The 26,167-nt window shown below is 38.2% G+C and overlaps 2 protein-coding genes across 3 annotated transcripts; one reads left to right on the forward strand and one right to left on the reverse strand.

Moving 5' to 3' along the window:
- The first annotated feature begins 349 nt into the window (after window positions 1-349).
- zbtb32 (zinc finger and BTB domain containing 32) lies at window positions 350-16,687 on the forward strand. Of its 2 annotated transcripts, none has more exons than XM_079885012.1 (5): window positions 350-473; window positions 4,043-5,044; window positions 8,093-8,193; window positions 15,520-15,693; window positions 15,896-16,687. In XM_079885012.1, the coding sequence occupies exons 2-5, from the start codon at window positions 4,116-4,118 to the stop codon at window positions 16,123-16,125; spliced, it is 1,434 nt and encodes a 477-aa protein (XP_079741138.1). In that variant the 5' UTR covers window positions 350-473; window positions 4,043-4,115; the 3' UTR covers window positions 16,126-16,687. The 2 variants fall into 2 exon arrangements, with proteins under 2 accessions (XP_079741138.1, XP_079741139.1); XM_079885013.1 differs by lacking the exon at window positions 350-473 and adding an exon at window positions 884-1,016.
- A 2,999-nt stretch (window positions 16,688-19,686) lies between these two features.
- On the reverse strand, window positions 19,687-24,880 carry kcnj20 (potassium inwardly rectifying channel subfamily J member 20; the record flags this gene model as incomplete). The annotated part of the gene is given in 12 exon segments (XM_079886208.1): window positions 19,687-19,697; window positions 21,151-21,232; window positions 21,235-21,348; window positions 23,847-23,993; window positions 23,995-24,163; window positions 24,165-24,294; window positions 24,297-24,347; window positions 24,350-24,359; window positions 24,363-24,466; window positions 24,469-24,485; window positions 24,487-24,664; window positions 24,667-24,880. Coding segments are annotated over 12 exon segments (1,227 nt in total).
- Window positions 24,881-26,167: the final 1,287 nt, after the last annotated feature.

The raw sequence follows: 26,167 nt of genomic DNA on the forward strand, positions 1-26,167 counted from the left end.
AATTTAGAAATATGGAAATCATATTAGCTTTGTTCTATGACCATAGAGTGAACATAGAAGTTTGAGCAGATGTGCTATTTCTAACATGAAAACTAATTGATTGTATTCCTCTTATAAAATGTTTATTTAATTGGAAATATTATTATTAATCAACTTTCTGAGTTTGACCAAGTCCATATTTCTGCAGCTATCATGAAAGGTGTTGATGGATAAAGAAGTCAACAGCACAGATGCACTTGATTTCTAGAAAAAAATATGGTGAAAGAAAGGAAGAAAAAAAGGAGAAGACCAATCACAGAAGTATGAGGTGCAAGGGGAGGGGCTGGCTTGAGTTTAGAGGTGGCCTTGCTATATCTCACCCACATGTAGGCATCCACTGGTCGATGACACCTCTGGTTGAGGTCGCAATGCGCGGTAATGCGTCTCTGTTGACTTGCTCGCGCCAGGACGCAGCCTCCACCTTGAGCTCATAGGTACGTCTTTGAAAGTTTCTGTGAGTCAGGCTCTTCTTCTTTTCCATCGTTTAGTGTCATCTTGCTGTTTCTCATCTTGTCTGCTGTCTCTCTACATCCTCCCCTCCCCCATCACCAAGTGCCGTGCTTTCTATATCTGGAAAAACATCTTTTGATTACAAAAGCATCCGTGCAAGTGTCTGATTGTGTGTTGAGGTCTTTTCTGACTGCAGGCCCGGAGAGGATGTGTCACTGTGCAGACAGGTTTTCCCCTGTTACTCATGGGCCTCTTTCTCTCGCTGTGTCTTTATGTGGGTCTGACCGATGCACTTGTGCAGTTTTCTAAAGTTATCACCTGCATTTGACTGTCTGTTGTACAATCTATAGGTGACTTTTTTTGTCGCTCATAGATTTTTGTGGCCTGGGCTAATGTCTGTCATTGGATAATAGTTTTGACATCTGATGTACTGTAGTTTCGTACAATGAAGGGAAGGTTTTGGTTTGGTGATGGGGCAGAGTGTAACTTGCGTATCACATTAAGACATTCACGGGCCTGTACGGCAGGTAAGTCAATTGCTCATTGCACTACTGCAGAATTTGCAGTTTTAGATAGACTACATAGCCTTTTCCTCAGTTTCATTCTTCTTATTCTCACGCTCAAATGAGAATTCAACTGCACTAGGGCTTTAGAAGTGGGCGAAGAAAGAATAGGAACTGGCGAGGTATGTGACACTCTTTATTTAGCGTGTTATAGCGGAGCATTAAAATGTAAAACAAATTGGTCTTAGAAATAATTTAGCAAAACCTTAAGAAAGCAAAACAAGTTATTGGTGTATCCATATGCATTTCATTTAGCATTACTAATTGTACTATAGTCATAAACATAGAAACAACTTTCTGCACCTCTGACCTGTTTCTTGGCAGTTGCTGTGATCACGATAGTTGTAGAATATAGAGGAAATGCAGTTCATGTTTATTCGACTATTTTAGATTTAAAATGTAGAATATGCTTAGCATATCCCATATGCTTTACATACAATACATAACTAGATCATTTTTGCCAAATCGGCTTGGATTATACGTCTTTTGTGACTTATGAAAAGCAAAAACTTAGTAGCTTTTGGCTATTTGATATTCATTTTTGCATGTTTAAACACTAATTACGACATACTGTTCGCTGCATTTGTGGTGTAGCTCTAGTACAGTAATATGACTCACTTATATTACAATACACTAGACTATTAATATTGTAGTTAAAAATGTGACTCATACTTTTTTTTTAAAATGGTACTCACACACACACACCCAAGCTAATGCTACAAATAAAGTTGCAAAGGACCACAGAAGCCTTCTCTGTTTTTTAGCCGAGCGTATTCTGTCAAAGGTACCGTTCACCGAAAAAAAAATTGTGGTCATTTACTCAAACTTGTTTGTCATCCGAAACATTTTGAAAAATGTCTCTGTGATTTGAAAATTCAATGTTTTTAGACACCGATGTTCTTTAACGATCCTCTTTTGTGTTCTGCCGAAGAAAACAAAGTCATACAGGTTTGGAACGACGTGAGAGTGAGTAAATGATGACAATTTTCATTTTTGGGTGAACTATCGCTTTAAATAGGCTAACTTGGTTCCAGAACACCTGACTTGAGTGTGTAAACTCCCATCAGTTAATTTGGACAGTTATGAAAAAGAAGTATCTGCACACACATGTTTGATAAATGTTTTACAATATTAATGTTAAGGTTGTTTCGGTTGTTCTTTCATGCTTTGTGGTGTGTGTGTGTGTGTGTGTGTGTGTGTGTCTCACTTTTAGCCAGTTTAGCATCAATTCTAGTAATTAGAACATTAAGCATCGTCATCTCAGAACAATATGTTCCACAATCCGTCACCGTTGCGTCTGCGCTGAGGGGGAGTGATCGTATCAGCAAGTTTTTGCAGGCATTCGGTAATCTTACTTTCTTTTGTACGCAATTGTGAGATCGATGACCAGAAACAGACAATGGGTCATAGGAATATCGCCGATTGAGATACTTGTATCTCGAACCTTGTACATCTCAATGATAATATTTAAAAACGGCCATTTTCTATTCCAGAATGGACATGTTATTTGGAGAGTCATTCTTTGCACGCACTTCAAGATCGAGTATTGAAATCGTGTCCACTTTCTGCGCGATTGTGAGGAATTAGTACACAGCTGCGATGTAGGCCTACTGTAATCAAACGTTCCACCAGACACCACATCACACTGCTACTACAGTAGATGCATATCTAAACCGACCTACTGTATGGCTTTGATACTGTTGTTGTTGATCAAACAAACTTGAACTCTTACGAGTCTCAGCGTACCGGCATTAGTCAGAGTTTCACATTCTGAAGAGGTCTGTGGCTTCATCGCAGTACTTCACAGAATTTCAAAGGTGATGCAAAATTCGAAAGGCCCTTGCACCTTGACATGACCAGACATGCCCGCCTCCGCTCTGTGCCATACCTAGACAATGCAATTCCAGTTCATGGTTGAATGTATTGTGAGATAGAAATGATTAAACATTGCTAGAGTTTCATTTTGTGAATTAGTTCGTCTGCCTGATGGCTGAAAGTAGGTTGAAGGTGTTGTGACGCTGATGAGTTCTGAAAAAAAACAACCCTACTGATTCCTTCTGAATATGTCTTTCACAATCTCTGAAATTAAGTGAAATGCAAAGTTTCAAGCTTCGGGCTTATCTGTGTTTCACTCTTTCTTTCGGTCTGTCTGTCTGTAAACCTTAACTATGAAAGATTGATTAATCTTGTAAAATGTGCTTGTAAAATGGCAATGATACTGGTTAGGATTAAACTATCTTCTTGTTTTATTCATGACTGTTGAATAGAGACTGATATGATTTGTACACTCTACCACGTGCCCTCAAATGAATGGACAAGAATCGCTGTGACAAAACAGTTCATTTGATTTTAGGAAAGTAGATTAAAAAAAATGGGTAATTGATTTTTTTTCTTGGCTTGATTTGGACTATCAATGATCTATTTCTTCAAAAATCCAGTCAACCTGACAAGTAAATAAAAAAAAAAAAAAATAAATAACTAAAAGCCAATAAATAAATTGAGTTTGCATCAGAGAGATAGATGGGTTTAAAAAATAAAATAATAAATCTCATTATCAATTGCACTCATGATCAGATGTACTTAATTATCAATAGAAAATGTAATATTTTAATTTGAAATATTTTTCAGCGTTTTTATTTATTACTATTTGTGACGTAGTTTTATTTTATTTTTATTTAGCCAGGAAAAACCCATTGAGATATTGCTATCTCATCTCAGACCAGGTCAAGACGGCAGCACATAGAGTTTATAACTTTAGCATTTTAATTATTTTCTAATAATGTAGCATATTTTGTTGTATACAACAACAAATATGCAATTTATATAATTACTGATTTTTGATCATTTTCATTTCATGAGAGATTATTTTAAGATTTGTAGCTGAGAACCTTTTGTCTGTCTCTCTTTCACATAGACTATGATTCCTTTGACAAATTTAAAGAAGTTTCCCTTGACAAACTTAACCTCTGTTTTTTTCCCCCCTTGCAAAGGCTGACATGAGATTTCGCAGCCTGACATCAAACCTGATCATTTCACTTCACCTGCCCCTTTCGCTCTTTGAAGATGATCCGCATTCATAACCCTCACCACGTGCCTTTTCTGCATCAGACGGAGCAGCTCCGTCAGGCAGGGACCCTTTGTGACACGCTTCTCACAGCGGAAGGCCTTTCATTTAAAGCCCACGCTCTGATCCTAGCGCTGGCGAGCAAGCGGCTCAAGCGTCAGTTAACAAACCAGCACGGTCCAGGTCCAGGGTACAACTGCGCAGTAGAAAGTGTCTCTCCCCACACACTCAAGCAAATCTTGGACTATGTGTACAGCGAATCGGTGGAGGTGCCCAAAGATGACCTGGAAGAGCTGCTGAGGGGTGCTGAGTACCTGGAAGTGGAGTCTTTGGTGGAACAGTGTCAAGCACAACTTAGTAGTCCAAATTCCCCTACTAAGACAGACACAAAAGTGGCAAAGTCACTCCAAGACGACAAAACATTCAAGCACACCGAGTTGTCCAATAGAAGCCACTCTACGGATAAAGACAATCTCGATTGTTCTTTAGAAGAAGAGCGTTCTTCCACCAATAAAGACCACAAGAGGTCGGTCCATGATCCACACAAGAAAAGCTGTTCTCCTGTGTCTCTTCAGCCACCGGTGTTCTCCAGAGAACCCGTCATCTCCTCTAGCACCCCATCTTCGACCCCTCGCTTCTGTTGGCCCCCAGTCAGCCCGTCTCGTAGCATGGTGTGTAGAGAAATTATGACCTTCCACTCGCTCCGAGCGTACCCGTACCCCACACCCATGTACCCCTTCCTGCACCGCTCGCTCCAACCACATGTCTCTTCCTCACTTATGGGTTATCCCGGGTTGCTTCACCCCTATCACCCTCTCATACACTCTTCTCAGATGACTCAAGACAGTCCCTTTGTTTCGGGTCTAAAAGGAAAGAGCACCTCTATCAGTACAGCTTTAACAGAGTCCGAGTCAGAAAGTCAAGACAGGTAAGAAACGACTTTCTGAAACGTTAGATGTTGAAACGAAAAGAAAATGTTATTGATTTGATCAAATATCCAACCATGTGAAACTGATTTTAAAGAAAGACAAGTGAATAAGAATAGCTACGGTTCTTTTGAGGTAAACTAGATTTATTACTGTTTTTTTTTTTATTGTTATATTGATAGTGATTTTTTGCTTGATTTGTACTATTAATTATCTATTTTTTTTATATACAGACAAAACATAAAGCAAGATACATAAAGAAATTGATGAATGATTCAATCAATGAATAAACAGATAAATAACTAAAAGCCAATAGGCCTAAATAAAATGAGTTTGTTCAGAGAGAGGTGGTTTAAACAAACGCAATCTTACCATTTGAACTTATCACTCATGCTTAATTAGCAATAAATATCAATGTACGTATTTTTCTAGCAAAACATTTTACAAAAAAATTGGTTTTAAATGGTAAACAATTGATATTGATCGCATTAGCTTGCTATCTAATGCAATGATATTCATGTTTAACGGGTGGCTTAAAGGGAAAGTTCACCCACACATTTTAATTCTGCCATCATTTATTCGCCCTCATGTAATTATACACCTGTATGACTCTTTTCTTTATTTTTTTTTCTGTGGAACATCATATATATTATTTTTTGACAATATATTTGTCCATACAGTGGAAACTGTTTGGATACCAACATCCTTCCAAATACATTTTGTGAAGAAAGAGACCTCTTTTAAGTGTTCAAATACTTTTGGGCTGTCTGTATGTCTGAGCATTAAAAATTCAATAACATTTAAACATTAAGAAACTATATATATTTTAAACTTTGACCTTCAGCAGTCCAGTGTCCATAGTCTTTTTTTCAGGGAGAAGTCCAGGGTTATGAGACATCTGGGTATTGTCAGCATGGTGAAAGAAATTTCTTTTTACAACGATATTTTGGGCAGGAAGCCACATTATAGTCAGTTAATTTCAGCGGAACACCATAAGTCTGGTAAACACGTTTTTCACCAATGCAACAACACATTTACAGTCATAACCAAAGCAAACACCACAAAATCCAACTTTGCATTACTTTAAAAAAAGGACTGGTTTACTACTATGCAATACTATACTGAAGAAGACCACGATTGCTCGAAAAAGACTTTTATCCTGATTGTTTCTAAATTATCTTTATAAAAAATTGATAGATCTCAAAGTATTCTGAGATTCTTTTTAAACCATATTGAAGTTCACATGCACACTTTTTTTTCTTCGACCTCCACTCCAACCAAAAACTTTGATTTATTTGCATTGTATACATCAACAATAGTATTCTATAGCATGTCTTAGTTAAGTTGAGAAACAAAGTCAATCAAGCATGTCAAACATTTCACGGGTAGTGTATATGCTCTCTTTCTGTACTTTCCAACAGACACTTTTTCCCCAACCAGCCCCCTGTTCCTCCTACATGAATAGTCTTTCAACAGGCTCCATTAAATTGAGTGGAACTAATAACGGCCTCTGGTTCAGTGGCACTGGAATAATAGTTCAATAAAGACAATTATGGATAGTGTTATGGCATATTCTTGTAATGAAACAATAAATATTATTACTTTTATTCGTAATTAGACATGCATGATGTATATAGGTATGCTTGTGGTCATAAAGATCTGTTAGTCGATATTGTAAGTGTCTGAGCCAGGATAAAAGCACAGAAGCATCATGTGCACTAAATACTGGATATGTCGGGGGAGTGTTTTGGAAAACAACACTTACTATCAAGTCTGAAACTGAGGGGAGCCCCCCAATTATCCCCGACTTTAGAAACAGCAAATATGAAAGTCAGCCATCTCAACCCTCAGAGCATGATGTTCTATTTCAGGCTCATTTTTAGCCAAAGTCTGTTCCACTCCCCAATTCGCCACACACAAAAACAAGTGCCCCATTCAGACAGAGATCTTTATGCTTGTTTTGCTCAATGTGAGTGTAAAATTGAAACTTTTTTTCTTTCTTTTCTATGCATGCACATACATAGAAACAGTACAAACCACCCACTCACCAGTTCATAAAGTTCATGATTAAACATCGAAAATAATGTAAATATCTGAGGGCTCTTATAGAATATCACTTCTTATATTTTGAAGAGCATATTATTATTATTATTATTATTATTATTATTTTGGCTCTAAATATTTGAATTGGATATAAAATCAGATGATCTTTTCTTCGCACTGTAGATGCACTGCAGGTTGCTTTACTCTGGCAGAGGAAACCATTGTCGACTTGCTTTGTTTCCTGCTACCTGAGCGCAAAACCTTTGTTCTTATACTTTTTGGTTTGTTTTAGACAGAAGGAGGTGATGTAAGTCTAAATTGATAATTGATAAGTCTTAATCGTTTGATTAAACAGATTTGAGATGCATTTGAATGGCAATTTGCCTCCTTGTGTGTCTACAGGCTACAGAGCGCTGTATATCGAGTTTTGTTCATAAATTTCCTCTTCGTATTCTCCACACCTACTCATACACATGTAAGCTGACACTTTACTTGATTAAAAGGTCAAATAAAGTAGTAAAAAAAGTCATACCTGGGCATATTAATATTTGTCTAAGGAACTGCTTACAGCATTTAGATCAAAAGTTTATTAAGAGCGTGTGAAACAAATTCAGGCAAGTGTCTTTTAAAACTTGTAACTGGTTGTGCACTTTCTCCTAAATAATAGCACACATGTGATAACACACTAAGCCTAACAGAGAACATCAGCAGTAACACCTTAAAGCTTGTGGGTTTCTCACTGACCTTTACCTGCTGGTAATAATTAGCTGTGGTCTAGCTAAAGCACTTGAATGTGTTGAAATACATCTCTAGATGATCTCAATTTGCAGGTGTTAGCTGACCAGATCAACAAGTGGTTAAAAAAAACACCAGAGGAAAATGCAGTGACTCGATTTTTGAAGTTATAAGTTAATGATGAATAAAGTCCTAAAAGCTAATGTCACTAGTTATGCATGGAAAATATGGACATCTTTGAATAAGTGTTAACATGACAACATTTTCCACAGGAAGCCAAAGGTTCAAGAGGAGAGGGAGATATGCTGCAGACACTGCGGTAAGCCGGCCCTGGAAAACCCCTGGAGGCCAACCACTGGGTCATCAACCTCAGGTAATATGTTGTGTAAATGCACAAAAATGAATCTGGAATAATTGTATACTCATATCTGCACAGAATAAAGAAGGCATATAGATACTCATGCAGAAGCTTGCAGAAACACAGACTGATTTTGATTTTGCCTTGGATGCATTGACATTGTTCGTAGTTCAGAGGAATGGATGCCCGCAACAGGATGTAAATGTTGTGTATCTCTCAAAGAGCTGAAAGCAATTTATAGTAGAGATGGTGGCCGTTGCCTCCCTTCCTCTGACAGCAGTAAAAGAAAGGATAGAAGATAGTGGAAAAAATTACAACGTTTTTTGAAATGTAAAATTCATGCGTCTATCAGTTGAAATCTTTCAGCCGAAATTTACCATTAAATGGTTTTTATTTTATTTTACATTTACATGTACAATTATGCATTCAGCAGATGCTTTTATCTAAAGCGTCTTACAATAGAAGAACAAAGCTATTCGTCAAAAGGCCGACCATATTTATAGTCAATACCAGGTTTATGTACTCTTAGAAGAAAATGTTTAATATAGAACCTTAAAGTGTTCTGTCAGGCACTTCATACTGTAGAGGGTCCCATTATAGGATCATTTAGTTTTAATGAATTATTTTTGTTTTATTATTCATTTTTTAGTTTAATTAAACTTTTTGAATAAATGGATCATAAATATACTTTTTCAGTAGACTAAATTTAAATAACATTTAAAACATGAAAATATTATCCAATCATTTAAAACATTTTTGGTATAAAGCCATCTTTAAAATTAAGTCAGGAACCCTAGGGTTCTCTAGAACATTTTATTCTAAGAGTGGAAAGCTAGACTATGACAGGTACAGCAGAGGTGAAATGCAAAGTTTGTTCTTATATATATATATATTTATTTATCTATATATGTGAACTTGATCACAAAACCAGTCATAAGTTGCACAGGCATATTTGTGGCAATAGACAACAATACATTGTATACATATATATACATACATACATATAATTTACTTTATTTTTTTATCATTCCTATATCTCAAACAGCACAGCATGGCACTAGCGAATGCCACGGTCATAGGTTCAGTCTCCAGGGAATGCATGACTGATAAATTGTGATGTAATGCAAGTCACATTGGACAAAAGTGTCTGTCAGATGCATAAATGTAAATAAATGCTTGCATCTAGCATTATAGATGAGTTAAAACAGCCTGAAACAGAAGTTGCGATAGACTTGATTTTGTCCATGGGGAATTTTTAGATGGTTGTGGTTTGCTACTGGCTGATCTCACTTGACTGACGGGTTGTCCCGCCCTTGCTCCAGTAAACATGTCATCAGAAAGAGATTAAAGGTGCATTATGCAGGATTTTCACTTACTGGAAATTATTTAAGTTATTTCAGCACCGGCCGTTCTTCTTCTCCGACCACCTGGGACAGGACGGTTCCCAGCCCCCTGTTTGACGCATCTGTCTGCAATAAAAAGGGGAGATCAAAGTTAGGAGACTGTAAGAGTGGCCCATCACACAGAACAGCTGTCACTTTGGTTACAGCCTATTGGCATAGCTCCATCCACTGGACCAGATTTGGAGCTTTCTTTTTAGTAAGATCAGTCAGCGGGCTGGGGAGCTCCGAATAAATAGGCACAAACCTCCTATAATATCCCACCAGCCCCAGGAACTGTCTCACCTCCTTTTTGGTCTTGGGATTTGGGCAGGCTGCAATCGCGTCGGCCTTATCAGTTTGGGGACGCATCTGCCCATGTCCCAAGTGGAAGCCCCGCCACCATCAGCGATCTCAGGACAGTGCGCATTCATTCCAGATGCTGAGATGCAGATGTGTTCCAGCCTGCGGGGAGTCGGGGACCCGGATCCAAGTCTCCGCAGCTCCATGACTGGACACCTATCCTGGAAATGACCTGGGTCCCTGCATCTCCAGCAGACAGGCCCAGGCCTTCCCACCGCCCCGCCACCAGAAAGTTGACCAGGAGACTGACAGAGAGAGGGGAGAGACGTGGAGGCTCCGGCACTCTCGGACACGTCCCGATCCGTAACCCTGGGAAATCTCAAAGGCCAGACTGCCTCTTCCCTGCTGTGGCTGTCGAGGGGGCGCATTGCTCCGCGACCTGGGAATAGGGACGGGACGAGAGAAAGAAGAAAAAGAGATAAGGGCTAGAGAGAGAAACATTAGGGAGGGGCTCGCCCCCCCCTGTGCATGCCACCATATGATCCTCGGCCAGCTGGATGGCAACGTTCAGTGACGTCGGGTGGTGGCACTGGACCCACTCGGTAGTTCTATGCGGCAGACGAGCAATGAACTGCTCCAGCACCACCAACTTTTTTCTCACATCGCTTGAGGTCACCATATGGCAGGACGGCAGCGAAATCAGGCGCACCGGCCTCCTCCGCTTTCTTCTCAAACAGGTCCACAAACGCCTCCGAGTTGTTTTAATCAGAGGTATATGGGAGATGGTGGAGGCTGCGTCCGGGGTGACCTCCCAGCCAAGCAAACTCCGGATGACCTGCCAGTCCTCCTCCTGCCCCTGGTCCAGCAGACGGAATCGATCCTCCTGCTCCAGTCTGAGGTCCATAAGGGCTTGGTGTTGTGTCTGGTGGAGACCGGTGAGCGATTTGACCAGCTCCGCAAGTGATATTTGTGCTGGCTGCATGGCGGCGTGCACACTACTTCGCCACGGGCTTCGGCACCACTGTCACAATGTTCATAAATAAAAGCGATCTTGCGCATTCAATATACAGTAACAAAGATTTCCAACACATAAAACATGTCCTTAGAGTCTGCTGGCTCTATTTATCCTGTCTCTCCGTCACTTACTGGAATTAGTGACGGGTGTTAATCATCATGCACTTGTCACCACTCATCTTCGCTCTCTCTCCCCGTGCAACCTCTGCTTTACTACACGCCCCTCGGCACAGTCACATTTGTCTTTTTTTTAATTATTCTTTTTTTGTTTTTTATTGCTGAAGTAAGAGAGTTGAAGTTTCTTCTGCATCCTATTCTCCTGCAATCCAGAATAGCAGCACAGCTGAACGTTTTTTTTAGATGCGCCCTCTACTGGACAGGTGTGAATTTGCATTTCTTTCAGCCTGAGAAAAAATAAAACGTAACCTGTTTTTAAATAATTTTTTCTAATAAACCTTTTTTATTTGTCATTAAAAACAAACAAGCAAGACCAGCCCAGGCAAGAAAAAGTAAAGCAAAAGTAACATAACACATTACTTTACATAAAAAGTAACTAACTAACACAATTAGTTACTTTTTTAGGGAGTAATGTAATATTTTGACAAATTACTTTTAAAAGTAACTTTCCCCAACAATGCAATTAATAAACTTGCTTTTATAATTGTTTTATTATAATGCATTTATTTAGTGTTTTTCTGTTTTTTTTTTTTTCTCGTTATCAGACATTAATGCAATTAAGCTGTGCAATAAACCTGTGGTTAATCTGCTAGGACAAATGTGTGAACTTGAAGGGAAATTACTTCATGCATCAGATAAAAAAAAACTTTAAAAAAAGAGATCACATTGACACCTGTTGGTTAAATGTTCATGAAATGAAAAGTTATTTCTGAGAAACACTCCTGCAGCATTTGTTTCCAGATGCCGCTTGGCATCTAATGCAATGACATTCATGCATTGTAAGTTACTTAAGTGTCCAAATACTTTTTAGGGATCACTGTGTAGTCACAATATTGGTTGTGCTTTGTCCTAGGTCGCATAGTGTTCTCTCATTGTACAGAACCAAATGACCCCTTACCTTCTAAACTGGGGTGTAAAGCTGTGTGTGAGAGAAAACTGTGGCTTCTCGTGGTGCATCAGCACAGTCCTGCGGTTGATTGGCTCTGTGCTCCATGGTGGTTTGAATACAGTACCAAAAGAGAAGTGTCGACTTGTTCTTTTTTCATCCAATTTGGGGTTAGAGCGCTTTTTATGTGTCAAGCTTGCGTGCACGTCGGATCATTTTGGGGTGAGAATGATAGTAACACATTTTTATGAGATGTTATCTTTAAGAGACTATCTAATCTATACTTTATTTAGTTTATCACATACATGTGGGTAGTTTTAGTTTTAAAAACTAGGAAAAGGTGAAGTGTATATTTTAGGGAATGCAGCTTTTTTTTTTTACATCTTGTAGCTTTTTTGCAATTAACTGAAATTGTCCTGTGGATTTTTTTTAAAATCATATTCTAATGTAGTCCCTTATTTATTCGCAATTGCATGTCTAATAATTATTAAAATAATTTTAGAAGAAAAGCATGTCAACAACATATACATTAAGTTCTGAAATATAAAATATTTGTCACACAACCTAAAAATGTGCTTCACATGACTCTTTCAAACTGACAACATTTGGTTACGCCAACTCAAGTCATTTTAGGGTACCAGCTGCAAAGTGTCCAGATGGGTTTTGGTTTTATTAAAATGCATTCGATAATTTTAGCCGGCAGTTTTAAGAATGGTTGGGCACATTGTACGATGTCACCTATTCAAACAGCAAACTTGTAATGCTGTAATGGCGCAAGTTTCTGCAGCAGTTTTATGTTACTGTGCTGCATCCTGGTTTAGTGTTGTGTGAGAGAGTGTGGGGTATGTGGGAATGTGTGGGCGTTTACATATGTGTGAATACAATGTCTGTCATGTGCACATATGTTTGCTTTAGTTTCACATTACTTTTGTGTTTGCTTTTTTTTCAGCATGCTCTGAAGTGTAAGCTTACACAACCTCGCAAGTGTCCATATGATTGTCATAAACGCTCTCTTAGCGAATATAAAGGCAGAAAGTGTTAACCGTGCTTTTTTTTCACACTTTGAGCTGTACAGGGGAGGATGTGGTGTGTGAATGTATATGTGTGTGTGTGGGACAGGGAGAGCTATAAACTAGGCCGCACACCAAGTTGCCACAGGATGTGTTTATCTAAAATTGGGCCCCTCGGCTGCGCACTACCAAAACTTAGATGTCACTTTATTTTTGACCATAAATCACTTTTAATCTTGACGTTTTTACATTTGATATAAAATAAACATAAGATTTGTTTATTATTTGAACAGAACTGGATATTTAACAGCTAGATTTTAAATTCATGTTTTGATTTCTTTCCGATGAAGATTCCTTAACAAGCAGTGTCATGTTTTTTTGTCTGACTTGAGGAAACTAATCAAAAATATACACACAAAAAAAAAACGTTTAGTCAAGTCAAGATATTGTTGGTATGTCTCTCAGTCATCATTCGTACAGTTAATACTATTTATTTTCTTTAAATGTCTAAGCATATTAGCATCAGCTATTATATATAGTAGGTCCTCCCAGGTTAATTTAAACATGGAAATTAAGAGAAAGTTTTATGATTATTTAATAATTTAATACAAACCTTTCCACAACAAATTATATTATCGTCACAGCAGTTAGAGTGAACTTATTTCACACTTTGACATTTATTAGTTTTTGGTTTGTCCATCTTTTGTTTTAATGACAACAGATTTCGAGCTGCATGAACATTCACGGGTTAAGCATCTTATACAGAATACAGTTTAAACAAAAACATTTTAAACAGAATTTGAGATTAATAAGAATACTTTTGAATACTGTACAGAAGCCCTGAAATGCCATACATTATTCTTTATACATATTTTTCTTAAGAAAGTTGTACAACATATTTCTCTGGCCAGCTGCAAACCATTTGATCAAACATCGTGCAGACATCTCAGGTCGACTGGAAATGAGATTGACCACATCGATAATGCTGATAAAGTTGTGGTCTTTTGAAAGTGGTCCAAATGAAAATGTACTTTGTATATAATAGTGAAACAAACAAGATGCTCAACCTGCGAATGTTCATGTAGCTCGAGATCTGCTGTCATTCAAGGCTTAGCCTACTAATAAATGTCTAAAAGTGTGAAATTCAGTTCACTCAAATTGCTGTGATAATATCATTTAAAATGGGAATGTTTGTATTAAATTAGAAAAATGCAATATAGATGCAGACGTTGGTTTATATTTTATATTGTTATAAATGTTTTAGTTTTTTTTTTTATGTAATTAAAAAAGCTCAATTATTTTGGTAACCCTTTACAATAAGGTCCCATTTGTTAATGTTAGTTAATGTAAAAAATTTTTTTTAAAAAGTTCATGTTAGCTCAAGCCCATTAAATAATATTAACAGAACTTTTGATTTGAATAATGTATTAGTAAATGTTGAAATTAACCTTATGATTATCAAATGTTTTAGAAGTATTTTTCATTGTTTGTTCATTTTAACCAATGTAGTGCAATTATAATAAATGGAACCTTATTTGAATGTGTTACCATTATTTTCATATTAAGTCTCCTTTCACTTTCACGCGTGGTTAACTGGTGTTTTAACAGGATGGAACAATCATCACCAGCAACACATCAAATTTAAACATTTGAGCTGATATGAGGGGCCAAAGAGCTGACCAGCGTCAGACCAAAAATAACCCTGCTTTCTCGTCAAGCACTGACACTGTTTTTGCCTCAGAGACCATGAATGGTCACTCTTTCTGTCTTAAAAGAACATGCATAGACAACAGGCATATATTTGAACTGAAAACTTACACTGCCATTCAAAGGTTTGGGGTCAGTCCGAGTTTGTTTTGAAAGAAATAATACTTTTATTCAGCAAGGATGCCTTAAATTGATCAGAAGTGATAGTAAAGACATTTATAATGTTACAAAACACTTCTGTTTCAAATAAATGTTGTTCTTTTGAACTTTCTATTCAAGCAAACAATCCTGGGGGAAAAAGTCATAAAAAAACAAGCAGCAACGGTTTTCAACATTGATAATAATAATAATAATAAGGAGAAATGTTTCTTGAGCATCAAAGCAGTATATTTGAATGATTTCTGACGGATCATGTGACACTGAAGACTGGAGTAATGATGCTGAAAATTCAGCTTTAACATCACAGGAATAAATTGTAATAATATTTTACAATGTTACTGTTTTTCCTGTGTTTGATCAAATAAATGCAGCCCTGGTGAGCAGAAGAGACTTCTTTCAAAAAATCATATGACCGCAAACCTTTGAATGTTTAGGTTTTGATTAAGTGCTAAAATGAATTTAAGAAAATGAATCTGCATTCATGCAAAATAAAAACATAATGCATATCAAAATGGGTAAATAGACTTTGAAGATTATATGTAAACTGAGCCACATATGACTGTTCAAACCTCTTTGTCTGTGGTTTTCTTCTGAAATGAAACTGCATTAAAAAGATCGTCCACTGATAACAGAGAAGTGTTCTATTTCTAGTCCACTTGTTCACAGTTACTCACCTACTGTTGTTCTGTCATCACCCTGTTGGCAGGTTCGGGGGAGATGGCGCTCAGGTGTAAGTTCTGTGGCCGAGGTGGACGGGACAGGCGATCTCTGCGCTCGCTCAGGAGGGGTGTCGGGGGAGAGAAGCCTTACCAGTGTAAACAGTGTAGCAAGAGGTTCAGCCTTAAACACCAGCTGGACACTCATCACCGGGTCCACACAGGTACAACCAACATTTAAACCCATGAGCAGAGCCTTCCTGCAGAGTATTGATCCTGAGCATTTTCACTTTCTGAGAAATCGAACATTGTGTTTCACTGTATCAAGATAAGATCTGTAATCTGAATCAGTGCTGTTTTAGTAGCATTGAGTTAGTATTATAACCTTTCATATTTTGAAATCATTTTTATTTTCTGTTCTTCCAGGTGAAAAACCATTTGAGTGTCGGCTGTGCGGCCAACGTTCCCGTGACTATTCGGCTATGATCAAACACCTGCGCACTCACGGCGGCGCCACACCGTACCAGTGCACCCTGTGCCTGGAGTTTTGTAGCAGCCTGGCAGCCATGCAGAAACACCTGAAGAATCACTCCACGCAAGACTTCCCTCCAGACTGGAGCCTGAGCAGCACATACCTGTACAACTGCCACACCTGACCATGCAAAAACTGGACATTTGAGTCCAGGGGGTTAACATGTGTAGATATAGAACATTTAATACAGTTTTGTTATTTTGAATCATTTTATGAATCTATTTTGAAGCCATTTTACAAATGTGATAATATATTTAATTTACATACAAGGGACATTTATGCCAATGACGGATGTTTTCTTTGAAGACGTCTAGATGTAGATCAGGGATGGGCAGCTTCGGTCCTGGAGGGCCACTGTCCTACAGAGTTTAGCTCTAACCCTAATCAAACACACCTGAACAAGCTAATCAAGGTCCTCAGGATTACTAGAAAATTGCAGGCAGGTGATTCTTTTCAGGGTTGGAGCTAAACTCTGTGACAGTGGCCCTCCAGGACCGAAGTTGCCCATCCCTGATGTAGATTGTAATTTGCCATTGCTTATTTTCTCGGTGAAATATCAATCATCACAATAGCATACAAAATACATTTATTTATTGAGCTGGTGAAATCTGAAACATTTATCTAAGCACTCACTATGTGATCTATTTACACACTGTATGCAATCTTTTAATAAAAGCATTATGATTAAAACTGAAAGAGTTTGTGGCTTTTTTTAATCCGTGTCTGGAAATATGCAAATTAATCTACATGAAAGCCTATGAAGAAGAGTATGACAGTTGGCCTATATTCTGAATAAATACATGGTTTAGTCTTGAATCTTTTCCAAGCAGCTGATTTGTTGTCAGCCGAGCACTTTTGGGGAATTAATCTGTTTGTTCAATCTATGTAGCCTATTTATTTCTGTTCCGAACCAATTCGACATGGGAATTTTCCAAGCCCTCCATCTTCCCCATCACCACCTGCTTAAATCTGCTAGGGGATTCTCCCTACTTTCCTCGCGGCAGCTCGCATTCTATTCACTGTATGTAATGCATGTTTCGGCAGAACCCTTAAAGGGATAGTTCACCAAAAAAAAAAAAAAAAAATCTGTCATCATTTACTCACCCTCATGTCATTCTAAACCCGTACAACTTTCATTCATCTTCGGAACACAAATGAAGATATTTTAATGAAATCTGAGAGCTCTCTGTCCCTCCATAGACAGCTACGCAACTACCACTCTGACACTTCAAAAAGTACATAAAGAGATCGTAAAACTAATCCATATGAATTGAGCGGTTTAGTCCAAGTTTTCTGGAGAAACGATCGCTTTACATGATGAACTGATTGAATTTATGATTTTATTCACATATAATCATTGATCAGTGAACATAAACAGAAGCTCAACTGAGCTTGACGCATAAGAATGAACCTCATAAGTTCTTGCTGAAGCTCAAACTTGCTATGTAACAACACGAGAATAAACCTGACTGGTTCTCACATGACAAGAGAGCATGCTTGAGCTTCTGTTTACTCTTACTGATGTGTGAGTTGATGAATGATTATATGTGAATAAAAGCCTAAATTCAACCTGTTCATCATATAAAGTTATCATGTCTCTTCAGAAAATTTGGACTAAAAAGCTTGATTCATATGGATTATTTTCAGGTCAAAGTAATAGTTGAGTAGCCTGTCAAAAGAGGGTCAGAAATCTCTGATTTCATTAAAAATATTCACTTGTGTTCAGAAAATGAACGAAAGTCTTATGGGTTTGGAATGACATGAGGGTGAGTAAATGATGACAGAATTTTCACTATCCCTTTAAAGGAGAACTCCGGTCAATAGGTTATCATGCGCGTGAATTCGACAGTCGACTACTGTGGACTTCGACGAAAACAGGAAGAAAATACAGGTATGTGCGCTGGCTGAAATAACATCTTTTTTATTCATATCTTTCACATCTACTGCAGTCAGATTCACCCGTGTTAACTCTAAAGGAATCACTCACAATGGCTGGGCACTTGTAATGACACATCAAGGATGTTAAGAGGCTAAAAGCAGGTTTAAATATTGCCCCATTTAAGTCAACAGGGTGCAAATTTTAAAAAGAGGATAACACGATGTAGGCAACACCGATTTTTGTCGTTGTTCTCTGTACTGACACAGCACTCCAAATTTACAATTTTTTTTTAAATTGACCGGAGTTCTCCTTTAACTCGTCATCATCAGCAGATCTAGTCTGCCAAGAAAGCCTACGTACATTCTATTCTTATCAATAAATACTGTTTAAATTTATTCAGAGTTGTCATGATTGAAATGAATGAATGAAATTGTTCTAGCTTTCCACACTTTTGACAATTACTGTAAAGATAAAACTAAGCATAGCCTACATAAATATTTATATATCCTTGCTGGAATTCAAATACAAAATTTCTCATTTACAACGATTATAACAGATTTTAAAATGAAAAGCTTAGCAAAGTAACAATAAAACTGACGAAAGTGCAGACATTTTTAATGGCCACTGATGGTAAACGATCCTTAATGGTGTAATTGTGGCATCAACCAGCAGGGGCAGACAAACAGGTCAAATTAATGCATAGAGCTTGGCTCGGGTAAACCGCGTTCCTCTCAGAGTTGAGTGCGGCGCTCGGCTCGAGCCTTTCAAAGTAGTAATTTGGCCGTGAGGGCGGAAAGACGCGTGCGCACTATGTAGTGGATTTAGTTTCAAGCGCTCAACCCAGATAGCACACGTACATCACGGAGACGTCTATTCGATGTGCGTGTTTACATCTGGAAGACATATTTTTTAGAGTGTTTGCTCATCTGCAATATGTCTATAGGACGTTTCCTGCCAGATGTCAAATAGATGTTTAGAAAATGTTTTTAAGATGTAATGATTAAACTGAATGCAGTTTAAACTGACATCTTAAAGATGTCTATCAGATGTTAGTAAACAGCAGATGCTTTCCAGGTGAAGTGATCTTTAACAGACATCTTGCAGGCTGCACGCGGATGGGGTGTGCGGACGTCCTAAAGCCTCGTTTATACTTTCGCCTGGCTCTGCGGCACGAGTCTCCGCAGACTGCGCTCGCACCTCCCCAAATGGACGAGGCGTTTATACTCGACGCGCTCGCCGTTGTATGTGAAACGACAGGGGGCGACTCAGGTAATTGTCCTTTGCATCAGGAATCAACGGTGAGAAGAAAGTTACACACGTGACAATGTTTATTTTAGTACATCACCACCACACTATAAAAAGAATCGTGTAAAATCCAGTAAACCCTGAGATTATTACTTGTGACATTAGAACAACATATGTGGATAAATAAACATGTATGTAGGCTATACAACTAAATTAATGATCTCTTAAATATTTTCTAATTTCACTAAACATTTCATTAAGTTTCGTTGACATTTTATAAAACATGGACCTGTATTTTTATTAAAATGGCTTATGTCTGCTATAGGCTCATTTTGTAAATGTAAGCAACTAATTTAAGCACAAACTGGGTGCCGGTGCGGGAGACGTACATGCTCGGCCAGATTGGCTCGAAGTTGTGCATCTTCGGATGTGGAGCCGCGCGCGCTGTTACAAAAAAAGCTGTGCACACCGCCAAGCGAAATGGTGTCTTGAAAGTGTGACCTCTTAGTTGGCGACCACAGATCCTTCACCATAAAACACCACCTTGATGATTATCATAGCTTACTGCAACTCTGTAGGTCAAGAATAAATAACCAAACATTTCACAACAATGATTGTGTGTGTGAAAAAATAGATTAGGCCTATTTCCTCTGTTTAAAACAGCATAGAATTTCTAGAAAAAATACTACTTGTTAAATGTTGCTCTCTTTCTCATTGTCATATTTATTCTTTCTTTCCTTTTTTTTAAAAGAGAGATGTTGCACTTTTAAACTTAATTTAGGTCACTATAGTCATGGGAAGGATTGTTACCAATTATTACATATTTCATGAAAATCGTGTATGGCAGACTCAGAATTTTAGCTTCAAATGGATCCATCGTCGTAGATCAAAAATGTAAGGCGTCAAAAATATTCAGTAAATAATTCAGTAAAATTATTCAGTATGAGAGACTGGATCAATAATGCCATTCTTTTATGAGTGCTTTTCTTTTGCTGAGATTTTAAACAGGCATACTTACCGAATGGCCTATGTTGTACCATGCAACATGCAAATTCGTTAAGTGAATGCCTGTTTTAAAAAAGCAGCACACACTCTCATAAAAATAATGGCATTATTGATTCAGTCTCATTGATTAATTTTACAGAATTCTTTACTGAATATTTGTGAAGGCTAAAAAGAAAATATATGGGAACATTCCAGAAGCTGGACTACTAAGAAATGTTGCATATACACGCAATGTAATAGGCTAATGTCCCCAGAAAACACAGAACGTTCCCACTTGTTTTTTTGTTTTTTTTTAACCAAATAAGAACGTTCAAGGAACGAGGAAACTACAAGGAACCAAAAACTAACGTTCCCAGAACGTCCTGGAACCGAAAAGTGTTAGCTACCATAATGAAAACAGGGAATGTTCTTAGGACATTCTGGCAAGGTTCTCTCTCAAAAGTATGAGCAAAAAAAAAAAAAAAAAAAAAAAATATATATATATATATATATATTTATTTTTTTATTTTTATTTTTTTTAAGTTATCTGGTCTTTTATAACACCAAAACATAAGCACAAAATAATGGTATTTGGCATATAGCCTGCATCATTTATGGAACATTTTTCTGAAACATTTTAGTTGGACATTATTTTGTCTAATGATTGTAAAGCCTATAGCCTACTTTATTTTATTTTTTTCAGATGGTTCAGGAGAACACTCAAGCCGTTCCCATAACTTTTAACACTTGACTGAAACAAAATGATTTGTTTTAAAAAAGGATTAGCTCAGAAAATTCGGAGATAGGCTACCCGTTGTAATAATTACGAGTTCTAAGAGTCTAAGAGGACGACAACGCTTTTTAGCCTAGATGTTAGAATCTCATAATATAGGGTAATTTCGACATGAGAACCATCCATAAAGTGGATCGTTACTATCGCACTCATAACAACTAGAGAATGTTGTGTATAGTGAAAGTACATGCTCCTGGTGGTTTCACGATGTCGTCTTCTTGATCGTCCCCCCAATTTCCAGTTCACACTCTCTTTGAGAGATTCCTGAAGCTGTCCGACTTGCAAAGTCTGTAGGTGAAGCAGCGCATCTTGCGGAAGAGGCACCGGATATATGTGCTGTGGAACCGTCTCAGGTCGACTCGGAACGCCCCTTTCATGCACGGCTCAAAGCTGCCTCCCCATTCGATCTCCGTCTCGATATAGTACGTTTTTGCTTGGCACACCTTTCCTGTCAAAACAAAGTTGTCAAACGATCTGAGAAAGCATTGCGTCTTATTAAAGTGACACTCTAACGTAACGTTAACCTTGACCACAAGATGGCACTATAATGTAATACATCACTTTACTGGAGCTGTGACTCCACTTCTGTAGGTTAGATTTTATTTGGGTGAGAATATCTTATGTATGAGAATATCATGAAAACATGCCCAGGTTATTTTATTTTATTCATTTATTAATTCGAAATCATGAAATCATTCAATTGTAACATTACTCTCAATTCATCCACCTAAATTCTTTTTTGGTTGTTTTTAATAGTGATTCTCATTGCTGTAATCAGTTTTGACTAAAACTACTGAAATATAGTAGAAACAAAATATCAGTGTTAGATGACAAACAACAAAAACACTAATCGTATAGCCTACTACAAATACTACTTTACTAGGCTACTATACATATATTCATGACAAGTTTCTGTTAGATTCACAAATGTGAGAATTGGCAAATGTTTAATTTTTGTAACATTTAATTTGTTGTTCCCATTACATATACAATATACTTTAATACTTTGCTTCTCCCCACTTCTCAACATTCCAGATTTAGTAAAAATTCAACAAATAAAACTAATAAAATGTCTCAAAAATGTATAAAAGAAGCTTAATATTTGCAAAATTATGCAAAATTATTCAACCCCCATTGCAAATTTATTCAGGTTTATTAGCAAAATTGAAAGACTTTCAGCTGTTTGCAACGAACAAATCAAAAAAAGTAATTGAGATAGCTCAACGCAACAAATTTTTCAAGTCGTTTCTGCAAATTCATCTGAAAATGCAACTTTTAATGACTTCTGCAGTCTCAAAATTATTCAACCCCCTGAATAGAATCCCTCACAACAGCACAAATCTGCCAAACCGGTGTTGTCTCAAGCACACCTGATGCAAATAATCAAGGGCTTCATTAGTTGCACCTGGTGTGCTAGAACACATGAAATACATGAACTAGCTAGGTTTGTTGGGGGTCACGTTTGACTCCAATTTAAAATTATTGCAGAAATAAGCCAAAAGAATGGTTCAAATGTTAAGAGAAGTTCATCGCCCATCACAAACAAGGGACAGGATACAACAAAATAGCAAAGGAACTAAATGTTCCTAGAGACACCGGAAGCATAGCTCACAAGTTCAAAGTTAAAGGAACAGTGGTTACATTACCTGGACAGGGCAAAAAAAGAAAGCTATCAACGGCTGCAACCAGATTTCTGAGAAGGCAGGTTCAGAAAAACCCATGCATGAGTGACTGCAAAAGACCTGCAGCAAGACTTGGTGGCAACAGGCACTGAGGTTTCAGCTTGCACAGTAAGACGCATACTAAACACATTCAGTTTTCATGCAAGAACTCCAAGACGTACACCATTACTGACCCAAAAGCACAAGAAAACTCTCCCATTTGCTCAAAATCATAAATAAACCACAGAGGTTTTGGGATTCTGTTTAGTGGAACGATGAAACAAATCTGTAACTGTTAGCAGCCAAGCAGCCAACGCTCTGGTTATTATTCACTGCAATGTCTACACATAAGTTAATATGCTTACATTGTAGATTTATTTTACCGTTTATTTTCCAGCAACACCTGTCAACCGAAGGAAGGTTCCCACCTATATTCTGTAACCAATTAACCAAAGAGAGACCTCTACTGGACACACACTTACATATCAAAGTTTAAATAAAGACAAAATGGCTCTAACAGTAACTTTTCAGCTCTTTGGGTCAGTGGTATATCTGGAGGAAGAAGAATGAAGCATATGCAGAAAGAACACTCTGTCTACAGTTAATCATAGTGGTGCTCAGTGACGCTCCGGGGCTGCTTTGCATCCTCTGGCACTGGAAACCTGTAGTGTGTGGAAGGCAAGAGGGATTCATTGAAGTATATCAGGAAATCCTATAGGAGAAAACATCATGCCGTCAGTGAGGAAGCTGAAGCTTGGGCGTCATTGGACCTTCCAATAGGATAATGATCCCAAGCATACCTCAGATTCCTCCAAGGCTTGGTTGCAGAAGAAGTCCTGGAAGATTCTACAGTGGCCTCACAGTCACCTGACTTGAACCCCATAGAAAATCTCTGTTGGGATTTGAAGGTGATTGCAGCACGCAAACCCATGAATATGACTGAACTGGAGGACATTGCTCATTAAGAATGGGCTAAGATTCTTCAGAAATGCTGCCAGAAGCTGCTGTCTGGTTATACATCTTGTTTGCAGCAGGTCATAACAGCAAAAGGGTGTTCTACTAAGTACTAAAGATGCTTGTCATGAAGGGGTTACATAATTTTGAGACTGCAGAAGTCATTAAAAGTTGCATTTTCAGTTGAATTTGCGGAAATTACTTAAAAAATTGTTGTGTTGAGTTATTTCAATTACTTTTGTTTGATTTGTTCATTGCAAACAGCTGAAAGTCTGTATATTTTGCCAATATGCCTGATTTGCAATGGGGGTGGAATAATTTCGATTACAACTGTATATGTTGATGACAATAATCTCAAACTGTTGCTTCCGCAGCTGCTCCGGCCCAAGTTCCCAGAAAGTACTGCTGGAATCGATGGTGTGTTGAATGACCTGCGGCTCCACCAGGAACATATGGTCAGAGCCACTCTCATAACCCCAGGTCGATCTCAGACTGCTCCAGCGCGAGAAATTCCCCCTCCGACATCTGCCGAGACTTGATGAGTTTAGCACGTACTTTGGCATCCACCATGTGGCTCTCTCGCAGGTCGCCTAGACGGAACATAAGGCAGAGATGGTCATCACGGTTGAAGTCCGGCTGGAAAGTAGATTTCGGTGCGTTTCTTGGGACACGAAATTCTGACGAGCATGCAGCCCACCATGAGGGCGTCGATCATGGATCCCACAATGCACTGCGCCATGACCAAAAGCACATCTCCGTAGCAGCTCGGCGAGAGCAATAACCAATAGTCCTCTGTGTCTCCACCGAGAAGAGCAGCGCTGACACAAACCATCCACGTTGGGCTAGCAAACATCAGTGTCTGCAGGAACTTCAAGATCTCCACGCAGGAATGCATTTAGTGAATAAAGCCCTGTGAATATAAACCAGGTGACTGCATAGCACATCATTAAACAAAGAGAAACCATCTACGGAAGGTCCACATATGAAGTGAAGATGTCAGCCAGAAAGCATTCTCTCTCAGCCACGTATGCAAAGTCTACTCGACACTTCCCATCTTTAGAGACGTAGAGGCACTGCTTGCGAAACTCCGGGGGGCAAGTATGAGTCTGCGCGCTCTCATTCTCAATTAGATTGTTGCATGCTTTAGGACTGTGCTGCACAGAGGGCTAGTGCATTGGCTTGCCATGTTGGGAACACTAAGAGCATGGCGACAACATGGACGAACGTTCGCCTCATGTAAGAAGCAACTCCTCATCATCGCCAGCTCAGCCTCAGTGGGGGCGCAGATAGAGGGTCTCTGGTCTCGGACGTACCCACGCTGTGGGCTGTATGGTAAATCTGTGGTACTCTTGTGGCGGCGCATGGACACGCATGGTTTAGAGGCCTGGCTCGACATGATGTTCGGCAAAGGAAGGGAATTGCCACCTGTTGAATAGGGTTGACTATCGCTCTGAGGGAGACTCTGGAAAAGAACATGGAGATGATGACATACATTTTAGATTTTAAGCATTTCTTAGCAAATCCGTGTGAAAAGAAAATGTCACTGTAGCGACTTTTTTCATTGCACTGGAGTTTTGGAAGATTTAGTCAAGCCTCAGAAATCATAAATTCTTTTAATATTATACAAAGTTTGAATGATGCAAAGCACGAAGAGGCTTCAACCACGACATGTTCACTGACGTTAAAAGTTATTTATTCTCTTGGATCTTGCTAAATGGAACAGTAAATATGTAGATGTGAGAGTTAAGGGCCATTGACACCAAGAATGATAACTATCATCGGTTTATTATAAGCATGCAGTGATGTTATCTGAGTTATCTGAGATAATTGCGCGTTCATGCGCTGGTTAAAAGGGGATATGTATCGATAGTAGAAACATTGATCAGCAACGCTGCTATTGGCTGCTCAGCGTGGCCAAAGAGCGCGCACAGTTTTTCTCCTCAGCAGAGCAAGAACTAATAGTCGAAGTTTATTCGGAATTTTAATGTTTAATCAAAACGCCAGGGAACACCTCAAAGTCTGCAAAAGCCAGGAGAGAGGGCTGGCAAAAAGTAGCAGACCATTTAAATCCGTTAGAAGTGGCCATGTTAGATGTTTTTATCACTTAATAGCCTGTATTTTTGTATTTTAATAATTGCATAATTACTTTGTGCATTGTAATGTCAGTCACCATACTAGAACATGGGAACAAATAAAAGTGAAGTACAAAATATTAATGGTAATTTTGTGTTATATTATAGTCTCTTTTATAAAAGTTACTGTTAAATAAATGGTGTTCTGTTTATAAAAGCAACCAAGAAAAAGGCTGAGAAAAAAGCCAAAGATCTTAGTAGCCTACACTGTAAAATAATTTTTGCTGCATTAAATTAAGGCTGTATATAGTCATTTCAACTGTTAAATCTTGAGTAATGATGAATTGCTTTGACTTGTGAAAGTGAAAACTGATAAACTTATGTTAATGTAAAAATATTTTGCCATGAGTTATTGATCACATTTTTCCCCAGTGTAGTTCATAATGACATTGTGTTTTCCTCTTTTGTGCACTTTTACATAATACACCAACACTTGTATCTGTTCCCAAGAAAGTGGTGGCTGAAATATGTGCAGTAAGTGGACATTTTCTAATTTTCCAAAGGAAAGAAAGTATAAG

This window comes from Squalius cephalus, assembly GCF_949319135.1.
Source record: "Squalius cephalus genome assembly, chromosome: 11".
Lineage (NCBI taxonomy): Eukaryota > Metazoa > Chordata > Actinopteri > Cypriniformes > Leuciscidae > Squalius > Squalius cephalus.